The sequence below is a fragment of the Lycorma delicatula genome, chromosome 3 (genome assembly GCF_047948215.1).
Source record: "Lycorma delicatula isolate Av1 chromosome 3, ASM4794821v1, whole genome shotgun sequence".
Classification (NCBI taxonomy): domain Eukaryota; kingdom Metazoa; phylum Arthropoda; class Insecta; order Hemiptera; family Fulgoridae; genus Lycorma; species Lycorma delicatula.
Window position 1 is genome coordinate 132627899 of NC_134457.1, and position 13178 is coordinate 132641076.

At 28.5% G+C, this 13178-nt stretch overlaps 1 protein-coding gene across 1 annotated transcript in view; it reads right to left on the reverse strand.

Moving 5' to 3' along the window:
• brp (ELKS/RAB6-interacting/CAST family member bruchpilot) overlaps positions 1 to 13178 on the reverse strand; it is a 252472-nt gene that overhangs the window by 32697 nt on the left and 206597 nt on the right. Inside the window, exons 7-11 of the mRNA XM_075360584.1 lie at positions 11165 to 12121; positions 10624 to 10776; positions 7311 to 7499; positions 2903 to 3042; positions 548 to 2777 (exon numbers count right to left, since the gene is read on the reverse strand). Coding sequence (XP_075216699.1) covers positions 548 to 2777; positions 2903 to 3042; positions 7311 to 7499; positions 10624 to 10776; positions 11165 to 12121 — 3669 coding nt within the window. The remainder of the gene's footprint in view (positions 1 to 547; positions 2778 to 2902; positions 3043 to 7310; positions 7500 to 10623; positions 10777 to 11164; positions 12122 to 13178) is intronic.

The following is a 13178-nucleotide window of genomic DNA, read 5'->3' on the forward strand; positions in this document are numbered from 1 at the left end:
GTAACATAAATATTATAACTCAATGATTTATAATATATAACAAGTAATTAAATTTGTTTAAGTAGTTTAAAGTAGAGTAGAAAATGCTTTAAGTTTAAATAAATCATATAATTTAATGAATAAATAAGTTTCAAAATTACTACAACATGTGCTAACATTTTTTATTTTTTTTTTAGTTTTATAAGTCATTGACCAACATAAAATAAAATTTCATAAATTAAAATAAATGATATGTAATTATAAAACAAATAATATATAAAGACATTAATTTAAACAAAATACATAAATAATACACTGATGAGAGAGATAGAGAAACAGACTGCATAAGAAAGTAAAGAGAGTAGTAAATGTATAATGTTTGTGTGCACAACAAATATCATGATTTATTGTTTTTGATACATATATAACCAGGCTGAGATAGCAAACAGAAAACCCATTTAATAATGCTATAAACATCTTCTAAGAAAGCAGACTGTGAATGTCGGTACAATTGATAAAAACACATTGATATGTCGTCTTTCAGGATTTGGGCAATCCTCAAACTAACCTGATTTTTCTCCAGTTCTTGGACAAGCATCTCGAGTTGTGCCTGGAACCTTTCTCTCTCAACAGCCGCATTCTTCAATTCAGCTTGTGATTTATCAAGCTCATTCAGCAGCCTCTGTACATCCTCCTTAGCTCCCGATGCACCTGCTTGCTGTGCATGCAACTGTTTTTCCAGCATCTGATTCTTTTTTTGTAATGATTCTTTTGTTTCTTTGTACTCTGCTTGTACAGCCTGTAATTGCTTTTCCAGTTTTTGCAATTTTTGAAACAATTCATCTTTTTCTCCAACTTGAGACTGCTGCATAATTTGAATTTGTCTCTGTAATTCATCAGCTCTCTGCCTTTCTGTTTCAATAGCCCTTCGCCATTGATCCTGTTCACTTTCTTGACCCTTTGATATTTGTTGCAGCTGTTGCTGCAGTTTTGTAAGGTCACGATCTTTAGCCTGAAGTTGCTGTTGAAGAGAAGCCATTTCTTGTTCTCTACCTTGTAATGTCTGCTGTATTTTAGACACCTCTCTTTCTAAATCGTTTTTACTTCCTTTCTCATTTGCAAGAAGTCTTCTCTGTTCAGCCTTTAGTTTAGCAACTTCATCTCTTTCTTTCTCCAGTTGTACTTCTGACATTTGTAATTCCTGTTGGAATGTCATTAACATGTCTTGTGACTTTTCCAGTTGTAAAACTAACTGGTCACGTTCAAGAGTCAATTGCTTCCATTCTGATTCCATTTTAGCCACTTGATTCTCTAATTTTTCAGCATGCTTTTCTCGCTTTTCTAATATTGATGCCATTTTGTCTCTATCTTTAATAGCTTGTTGTAATTCATGCTGCACTTTAGCTGTGTCTTCTCTCAGTCTATGATCAACATTCTGCATAGAAGACACTTGTTGATCTAAAGCTCTCTTTGTTTGATCTAATTCCAGTTCTAATCTCCTCTTCTCGTCTGTTAATCTATGAATGTCACTCTGAGATTTTTCTAATTTCTCATGCATTTTTGATAGTTCAGTATTCATTCTTTCAAATTCTATTTGGGCTGCTTCATTATTCTCTTGATACTTTCCAAGATGCATCTGAGATCTTTCTAATTCCCTATTTAATTTACTATTTTCTAATTCAGCTTTTTCCTTTGCCTGCGTTACTTTTTCAAGCCTGTCTCTCAATCTTTCAATTTCTGCTTCACCAGATGAAGTCCTACCACCTAATTCAGCTCTAAGTCTTTCATTGTCTGATTGAAGTCTTTCTAACTCCCTTGAATATTTACCAATTTCTACTTCTGCCTTATCTCGAGCCTGCTGAGTTTTATCTAATCTATCCCTGAGTCTCTCTGTTTCCAAATCCATTCCACCTTTTCCAGCCAACTCTGCCCGAAGGCGTTCATTTTCGATCTGTACTTTTTCTTGACGATCACGGGCTTTTTCACACTCTATATGAAGCCTTTCCAATTCTATCTCATGTTTCTCTTGTCCCTCTAATAATTTAGAAACTTCTGCTCTAGATAATTCTAGTTCTAATTGCACCTCATGAAGTCTGCTTTCTAGCTTTTCATTAGCTTGACTTAATTTTTCGCTTCTTTCCTGTTCATGTTGATATTTACCTCGTAGAACGTCGGATGCTTCACGCAGCCTCTCCAACTCTTCTTTGCTGCGCTCCTGAGTGTCCTGGTATTTTCCAGCACGTGCAGCATATCTTTCAGCTTCCTCTCTCAGTGATTCTGCCTCTGAACGATGCCTATCTAGTTCAAGTTGTGCTTTACGCAACTCTGCCTGTAATTTGTCCTGTTTATCATACATTTTTTCTAATTCTACTGACATTCTTGCCATTTCTTCTTGACTCTTTTCATTTGTAGCTTGTAATTTAGCACACTGAGTGTGAGTTCTTTCTAATTCAAATGACATTCTATCCGCGTCTGCTTGTAGTTTATCTCTTTCTGACTGTACACGCCGCATTTCGATTTGGGTTTTATCATAGCGTTCTCTCATCATATCCAAGTCTACAGCCATTCGATCCATGTCTTCTTTAAATTTATCCTCATTTTCTTTTGTTCTACCAAGCTGCAAAACAGCTCGATCATACATTTCTTGTATTCTTGTCATTTCTTCCTGCACTTTACGTTGTTCTTCACGAGATTTAGTCGCAAGTAATTGTGCCTTTTCAACTTCCATCTCCAAACGATCCTTTTCTGTTTCAGCAGATTCAAGTCTTGTTTGTAGTCTATAAACTTCATTTTGATTTCTGCAATAAAAAATATATAATAAATTAAAAACAATTGTGAAAATAAAGAATAAAACTAACATAAACATTTATTTATAGGGTCTTATACAAGAATGTTTTTAAACTGGAATAAAAAACTAACTCACCTATCATACTTTTCTAACATTCTTTCAAATTCTTTGTTGGCAGTGTCTTTATCATCTAAGGCTTTTTGGAGAATTAACTGATTTTTCTCCAATTTTTCTTTTAGAATTTCTACTTCTGTTAGCATATCATCTCTCTCCATCTGTAAATATTAAGTAAATTTTATTAAAACTAATTTATCAGTTTTTAAAAGTTTTTATCAATAGAAATTGAATACAAACACTCAATATTATTATTTTAAAAAATGAATCAAGACAAATCCTAAAAAAAATAGTATATTTGTAAGAAGCTCATCCATCACACAAAAAATACAACAGAATGTAACAAAATTAAAAAAAAATTGTTCAAGATTTAAAATAAAAAGTTCTCAGCAATCTATTAGCAGTATATAGAAAATATATTTTTAATCTCCTTTGTTTCTTGGGTGTTAAAATATTCAGGATTTAACTCCTTGTAAGCATAAGTGTATATTTGATTCCTGTAATATTGTAACTTTTCCAGTTATAATGTTAAATGTAGTGGAAAATTTTTTACTTCATAGTACGACAGGAGACATAACCTCCATATGAGTTATATGTGGAATGTCACAATGTGAACTCTTTTTATGCTTTCAATCCACCTAATGACAAAACTTTGTTGGATTGTAGTTTAGGAAAATGCTCAACCATACTACACATAAACATAGTGATAAAGATTAATCTGTTGAACTAATAATATAAATAAATTTGAAAATTAAGTTTTGTGTTTGTAGTCACAGTCATGGTTGATATTTTTTAATGTTGAATTAGACATTACTTCTATCAAAAAATGTTGAATTTGAATCAGAATGGTGGCTATCTAGTACAATATTGCAATTATCAGACGATGCCACTTTATATTGAAATTCAAAGTATAATGTACAAATATGGGTGAGTATATCAACTATTAACAGAGAATTCTTTCTCATTTCATTTACTATATTGTTTTCTTTTTATTAAACGTTTGTTCTTATTAATTAATTTAAATAAAAATTTTGTGGTAACCAATAGATAACTGAGATTTTAAATTAATTATACCATTAGTCAACATGCAAACAAAACAAACATAAATCATTACTATGCAAGGTAAATAATATAATCACGCACAAGATACAAACAATACAGATATTAGTGACAAACACAGAACGCAAAATAAATAAAACTGAAAAAATATATTAATTTTACATATTCTGAGTTAGTCAGCGCAGGAAAAAGTTATTGAAATAATTGGGGTCTATAATTGTACTGATTAAATTATTTCTAATTACTTTTTTAGATCAATAGTATTTAATCCATTTAATGTTAAATTTTGTATTTGAAATTATATTTGAAAAAGGGGATTTAATCAGAATTATTAATATAAACTGATATTTTAACATGTATTTTATTTGGTTACTTATAAATTTACACAGAATACGCAAAGGCTGATGTATAAAAGACTTTATTATTGGTGTATTTTTTCAGTTCAAGAAAATACCCTTATTAAAAGTAATTATCTGATTTTTAGTAATCAGCTTTCCAGAACAGGAAAAAATAAATATAAGTGAAAATACCAAATTATTTTATACTTAATACATGTGTTTAATATTAGGAAAATTATTTATGATGTTAAGTGTATAATGACAACATAGTTCAAATTTAAACTGCGTTCATATGTAGGTTCTTATTTGATGATTACTAAACTGTCCTAGAAAATGGAATAAATTATCAAATCAGCATGTGTGTTCATGTACATAAGTGGTTCAAATATAATTTGTGCTTATATCTGCAATATTAATATCATATATATTTAACCCTAGTATGTAATAGAATTACTTTAATGACGTAATGCAGCCTTGATGTTGAAGGCGAGATGCAGAGTAAAAAATAGGCTTATGTAAATGTCACATGAAAGACATGAGTCATTACTGCAGTTCACCATTGTTGTTGTTCAATTGTTTTATATAAATATATTATATATAAACATAATATAATGTTTAGGCTTCATGAAACCATTACTCATTCCTTATATGTAATAACCTAATTTATAACAGGCAGGTCATTTAGTAATGTCCTGTTGTTTGTTTTGCCCAGTGTGTTCTGTAGTTAATGTAAAGCTGAATCAGTATGAGAATATAAGTTACAGTATGATAATTTTTTCTTAGTCAATCATATTTATAGTTTCATTAACATTTTAATTTTTGTATGTTGAAACTGTTAAAAATCATTTAATCATGCTGAGATAATGCTAAATGGCTATAATGAAGATAATTCTGAATGGAAAGTATTTCAGAATTCCATTTTAATTAACTTAAGGGATAAGGCTGTACAGTCAAGAAAAGTGTGTAGTGTAAGAGAATTAATGTTAAAGTGATTGTATAATTCTAGTGATGTTGCTAAAAATATGTTCAGAGAAAAAAGGTAACATGTGTAGGTTTGTGTCAGGAGAATGAAAAGAAAAATGAGAATGTAAAGAAAAAAAATTAGATTCCTTGACAGATGTGAATGAGTAAAAACTACATGAGAAACATTTGATTTTAAGAAAATACTGAAAACATTAGAATTTGCATCAAAGGTAAGAAACAATAATAAAAGATTATTGACTGAAACATATGATGTAAGTGTTAAAACAACTGTGATACCTGAGATCAATTAAACAGTGTAGTGAAAAGAAGAGACTGATCATGTATTTAGAGGAATTGTATATTTTATCTTCACACATATCTAATAACAATTGGTCAGATAATAGGGGTGATAACTTCAGAAAAAAGCTTACAAAACAGCAAAAGAGCAATTATTATTTACTACACTGGAGGTAACATGGGATTCAATCCTACTGCTTAATCTTAATTTGGAAGGCAGGGACAACATCTGGGATTTATTATGATCAAACAGTAAATTTCATGCATTGGATCAAAATTAAGTTAATACCAAATTTAATGCAAAATTCCACTCTAATGCTTGGTAATGTCCTATGCATATGGTAAAATGTAAAGATCCCAATTTCAATTCTAGAAAGGAATAAATGACAAAATGGAATTTCTTTCTTTTAAAAAATTAAATTAATAAAACTTCATAAGGATACATTTAAAACAATTGTATTAGTTGATTTAATGAACTCAAATGGACATTACAGAATCTTCACTTCCTTCCATACCATTTAGACCTCAATCCTAGTTAATTCGGAAATCTCTGATAAAACATATTGTAAAAAAAATGTTATAAATAAATTAGAAGATACTAAAAATTTGCAGAGAAAATAAATTTTTTCTTAAAATTTGATTCGGTAGTAGTTGTACGAAATAATAAGGTCCAACTTGTAATATGTACATGAACATATTATCATGGGTGTTCCTGCAGAAAGGTTTGTAGTTATGAATGGTGATTATTGGACTGAAGTTCTGATGATGATAAAGAGTTGGTAATTTCATTACAAAATATCTTCTTTTCTATAATGTATGCAGATAAATAATTATAGTTTCTTAGATAAAAAAATTTCTGTAGGTGAGTAAATCCATAGCTTACATTACGTATTTCATGAAAATTAAATAAGTATTTAAGATAAATACTTATGCTTTTAGAGTTACTAGTATAATGGGTACTTTGCTTCATTGAATTAATTGATTTATACCATGTATTTTGAACTATTCTAACTTTCAATAGAATGTTTTTTAATGCTACTAATTTATTAATAATTTTTTTTTTACTTTCACCCCTACATTGATTATTTTAATTAAGAATATTTATACATTTAATTAAGAACATTTTCAGTTCCTAGGTCTATCAAATTACATTCACATAAACTTAACAGGTATAGGAACTTAACCATTTGTGGTATACAATCAGTAGCAAAATTTTGTTTTATTTATTACAATAATTTTGTGGTCATTAATTTGTAAAATTATATTGTAAGTAATATTTTTATTTCAAAATTATATTGCCTCATAGCAGATCACACCACAAACAATTATAATACAGCTATTGATCTTATTCATTCTCAAGTAATCATTCCTAATTCAATGCTATTAATTGAACCCCGTTATAAGAAGGATACTAAACAGCAAAGACAGTTCATACTTACCTATAGATTGGATGATGATAACAGATGTGTTATATAAAGAAGTTAGGGTTTTTGAGGCTTTAAAATCTGTTTAAATGAGATCTGAACTAATTTAGTTTAATATCTGGAACAAAGGATTTTCTTGAAAAGAAGAACCCTTAGACTATTTTTTTATCTGCTATTTTTATTAAAAGTGAATAAAGAATAATCTTTACCCAGAAATATAATTTCATTAGAATCATTTCATGAAATTTTTAATAAATATTGTTTGTGTATTTTATCAGAACTATTCAACACATTATCATATTTGAACCACCATTTCCATTCATGTTTTTTTCTTTTTTTTGCAGTTACCTGCAGTTTCTGTTGATTTTGCTGAGATTTCTCCCAGCGTTCTTTGAACACCTCAAGTTCAGTGTGCATATTTTCTCGATCTCGTTGTGCTTTTGAAACTTGGCTTTGCTGAACCTCACAACGTTCTTGTATTTTTTCACATTCTTCTTGATATTGATCCCTCTCTTTTTGTAATCTGGCAGTAAGGATCTAAAAAATATATATGATAACACGATATACAACTGTTAGTCTAGTGGACGAATACTAGACTAACTATTATTAAATCCTATTATAATTTTATAATATTAATTCTAATCATTTTAATCAAACAGTATTAGTTATTAATGATGTAAAAATAAAAAGCCATAACATAAACTATGCAAGCACATATATATATATATATATAATAAAAGATGAGGCAGGGAAGCTGAACATTTTTTAATTCTTGTGCAAAAATATCAAGGGAATAACCACAACATTTACAATTTTTTTGTTCAAGTCACACCATTAACTGTGGAGCAGTGGATGGAATGTAGCATGCTTTTGCATCAAAACACTTAGAAAGAAAAATTTAAGTAATATGAAATTATTGTTTTGTTGATTTTTAAGCTACATTATTATCCAGAATGTTTATTAAAAAAAACCTCTGAGATTTAATGTAATTTTATTTTTGTCTTATAAAATCTTTCTTAAATGTACAGACACTACTAGAAGTTGTATCTCTCATAGTAATGTTTTTTTTCCCAGAGTTTACCATATTTTAATGTATCATATTTATGGCTCTACATATATTTGAATAATATTTAATTTTTATTTGGGTCTGCTCCAACATGTTGAATACAATGATTGCTGAGGCAGTGATTTTTCTCTGGTGTAGATGGTGAAGCTAATGAATATTTTCAGTGAAGGCTATATTCATCACCTATTTTCACATAACAAAAATAATCAAGGGATGAATTTTGCAGGGAATATGATTTACCCTCCAGTTCTGATCAACTTGTCTGGAAATAGAATTTTAATGCAATATAGACATGGTTACCGTAACACAAATGGAACACAGACAAAGAAAAAAATTTAGTTCATACATTAATTTTATCCAGTTGTAAAAAGATGTTAAATAATGTGTTGTATTATTATTAATAATTTTTATTTTTAAATAAAATTATAGTTATACACCATAATCATATGTCAAACAACACCAAATACTAACTTATGAAGAATAACACTTGTATTGAAAAATTTCATGTGGTTATTCTGCCCTCTACATTTGAAAGTTATTACGTCTAGATTACATATTAGTATTATCAATACTAATATGGAAGGTTGTCTCATCTGTAAAAATTGCAGTTTTCTAACAAATCTTTATTCTCCTTAATCTTGTTTAGTATGGATTACGGAATTTGATTATCTTAAATTTTTCATCAGTTTTGCTTACTAAGAGAAACATTTAAAAAAAATCATAATTTTTACAAAAAGTGATTTGTCTTCCAGAAAGAAACAAATATAAGTAATAAATACTCCATTTAAAAATTATTCTAATTACATGATGTAAAAACAGTTGGTCCCATCAGTGGTTAATAGCTACTTTAACAATTTAAAACTTATCATTTATGGCTAAATTTATCTTCTGTGAACAGATGGATTAAAAATATCCAGTGAATAAAGCAGAACTCTGTCAGATCCAGCATCATAAAATTAGTTTTAAAATATGTTTTGTTTAGCATTTTTTATGCAATTTTAATAAGTATTTTCATATTGTCACTTTTGATTTTATAATGAATCAATAATATTACCAAGATACTATCTGCATAATGGATTAACAATTTAAATCTTAAACTTTGGCAATGATTTAGGTTCAGAATTTTTTTTATTTGATGAGTTAATTCATTAATTCACTGAAGCTTTGAAGCTTGTACATAGAAATATGGAAATTAAATTTTTTTATTGTATGAAAAATGTCATGCCTCGCTAACATTCATACCTGGGACTCCTGGATGAAAGTTCATGATGCTACCACTCCACCACAGAGATCAGCAAATTTCATCATTATATGAAAGAACATGGTGCAGTAATAAATATCCCACTAAACTTAAGTTTTTTATTATATCCTAAGCTCTTGCAATTTCAGTTTTTTAAAATAAAAAATCTTATTCAAAGCCAACTACATTAGAGCTCTTCAATTTTCATGTTGTAGGAGATGTCTATTTTTGCCTGCATATAACAAGAGTCTGCTTATTTTTTTCACTCTGTTTTAGTCATTTGCTAATTTAAAAAGAAAACTATTTTATAGTAACTTTCGGTAAATATATTTCTCTATCATAGTCATAGGAAGGATGTTTTCTGAATTTTTTTTTTTTAGGTTGCTTGTAATTAATTAGTTTTACTGAATAGCATGGTGAAACATGTTAACACTGAAAATGATTTAATATAAAATGACGCTTTTTTAAATTCCGTGTCATTTCTTCAACAGGGTTGTTCAGAGACAATTGTAAAAACCTTCTTTAATGGAGTTAATGGTGAATGTCTTAAAAAAAATTCAGAATCCCTTAAATATGTAAACAAATAATTTGTTCAATCTGTGTTGTTTAAATTCTTAACTTATTCACCAGTTTTTAATTCATATAAAGAGTAAGTATAAATGTCATTCATTTCCTTTTTTAAACAATGTATTCCTTTAGGAATATTTTTGATGCTTAATAAGCATATAACTTAACTTAAGAAAAAATATTCATGAAATTCTATTTGTTCGTCTACCATTCATATATATTCTGCACTTAAAATAAAGAAATCTCATTAAATTGTTCAATAAACTTAAATTTTAAAATGTTTTAAACTTAAATGTTTTAAAATTTAAATCTAAATTTTATTATTATTTTTTAATATAGAATTAGAAGAAAATAATAATTTCTTTAGAATATATTGTAAGTAAGTAATTTTATAATGTTATTATTTTTAAAATAAATATTTAACTGATGGCCGACTAAAGCTCATAATCATAAAAGAACACACTGCCATGCAATGTCAAAACAAGGAGAAAACAAAACAGATTTTTAAAAGAAATTATTACATAAACTTTGTGTTCACAACAACAATGTAAGTATGTAACGTCACAAAGCACATATAACTATAGTTAATTATAATTTATAGCAAACATGGAATGCTTTCTTCCTTTTTTCTTTCTTTCAACAAAAAATACACACCCATTTAACAGCAAAATTAAAATAAATGTAACACCATTGAGACAAACAACATTAAATACCTGACTGAACAAATGATATGGTATTTCAGAAAAATACACAGATAAGTGATTAGTAAAAACAATTATTCTACTTACCTGAGCTTTTTCATATTTATCTCTTAACCTATCAGCTTCTAATTGTACAGTTTCCTTTTCTTTTTGTAAACGAGTTGATTGACCTAGTGCTTTATCTAATTGTGATTGGATGTTTTCAAAATCATAATTCTGTTTTTCTCTTTCCATTTGCATCTAAAATGAAAAATATATGATGAAGTACTCATAAAATTAACAATAAACAGCATCAGCTAAAAGAAGAAATAAAGGGAAAATCTAATTATTATAAAATAATTTGTTAAAAAGTTACTCTTTTATTCAACAAACAATATAAAAAAATAAAAATTCATAAAAAGTTATTTTATAGATTACTGTATAATTTATTTTACAGTAACATAACTATAAAATTAATACAATATAATGTGAATGCTCTTAACTAATTGAAAAGATGAAAAAACCAATTGTTAAAAATAAAAATATTTACATTAAAATTAAAAAAAAGGCATGCACAAATGCATGATCCTTATTGTTATTATTTTATATTATGCTAGAATATTTATAGATAAAAGAAAAGATTACTCACCCTTCTTATTTCACCAGTTGACTTGTCTAACTTTTCTTGAAGCTTGTCTACCTCACTCTGAGCTTTATCTAATAAGTTCTGCAGTTTTTCTTGTTGTAATTGTGCTTTACCAAGAGTTGCTTGAGTTCTTTCAAGCTCCTCCCTTGCTTTTTCTAATTCAGCAACAACTTTATCTCTTTCAACATGCAATCGATTCACACTAGCTTGAGCTCTGTCATACTCTTCCCTCATACTTTCTTGTTCTCCTTGAGCATTCTCTAATTTTGCCTTCAAGCGATAAATCTCTCCTTGTGATTTTTCAACCTTCTCTTGCAGTGCAGCAGCTTCAGCTCTAGCCCTATCGTTATCGGCTTGTGTGACCCGTAATTCAGCTTGTGCTCTTCTCAGTTCTGCAGTTGCTTTCTCAGCTCGCTCTTGAATTCTATCCAATTCTTGAGAGGTAGTCAGTGTACTACGGCCAAAAGTTGTTTGTGATCGTTCTAAATCGTGTCGTAATCTCTCATTTTCAAGCTCAAGCCGTGCCAAACGTTGTTTTGCTGCTTCCCAATCTGCACCACTACGACCAACTTCACTTGCTGCTTTATCTAACTCTGCTTTAGATTTACCTAACTCTGATTGTGAACTTTCAAGGCGGGTTTCTAAACGATCCTTCTCTGCCTGTAACCTTTCAACACGAGCAGCTAGTTTTTCAACATCACTCTCCATTGCATGAAGTTTTAATTTGTATTCTGCTATATCACGTTCATGTAATTCTCGTTCTTCCTGCCTTTCTTGTTCAGCACGATCTCGTTGTTCTCGAAGCTGATTCATTTGCTTCTCTTTATCACCAATGGCTTCTTCCAGACTTGAAAGGGCTCCTTCACTGGAACAGTGGTGGGCTTGCATTGCAGTGAGCCTTGCTCTTGCCATGTCAACCTGGTTATCCTTCTCCTTCAGCAGATCTTCCAAGTTTTCAATCTGCACCCAAGATTTACTTAATTATTGTTCAACTGTTATCTAATTAAAATACATAATTATAGATAACAACAAACATTCATAAGAATTTCTATGATTACAAACATTTATTAACCCTTTAACTGGTAGTTAGAGAGTATTAATGTGGGATTTAAATTTGATTTAAAATTTAAATTTGTAAGCACTTCTTATTCTATATTTTGTCACTATCATAAAGTGATTAATTTCTCAAAAATTTGCATTAACTGAAACTTTTTGCTGAAGAATCTTTTCAAAAAAATTTTGTGGTACTTCAATGATTCCCTCTATTTGATCAACAAATCTTAAAATAACCAAGTACCAATCAGATAAATTAGATAGATTAAATAATTTGATTAGATTAGATTTTCAATTAGCTAAATTAAATTGAGTCAGTAATGGATGTTTCTGATAGAAATACAGCCACATACTGAAATGCTTAGCATAACATTTTCTCTTATACTCTATTTGGATGAGAGTTGGTGGCATATTTATATATATATATATATATATATATATATATATATATATATATATATATATATATTATAAATACTGATATTAAATAGGTAATAGACTAGGTATAAATTTATATTTAAAAAATGTTTATGTTAGGTAGTGTGATGAAAATAAATCATCCATAATTGTTCAGGATAACATAACATTAACCAAAAAAGGCATTACATTAAAGTAAGAAGTAATGGTTTAAGTGCTTTCATCTAGTTTAGACTAATAAATGTATATATTTATAAATGGACAGCATATGTATTACAATAGTATGTAATTAATTACAATTTACATGAAGTATATAACATTTTTAAAATGCAGCAATTAACACATTTTAGTGAAAAGTGATATAACTGTAATAATGTCTACTGTGAAAAGGTTCTAGCAAACTGTTTTTGAAACATATGTAAAAAAAAACAATAAAACACTAACGGTAAGTGCTGTTAAAAATATGTATAAATAGATTTATTGTGTAATGAAAATCTACTTCTTAAGTAGTTTTTTTACAATAAAAGTGAGATTTATGCAAAGTAAA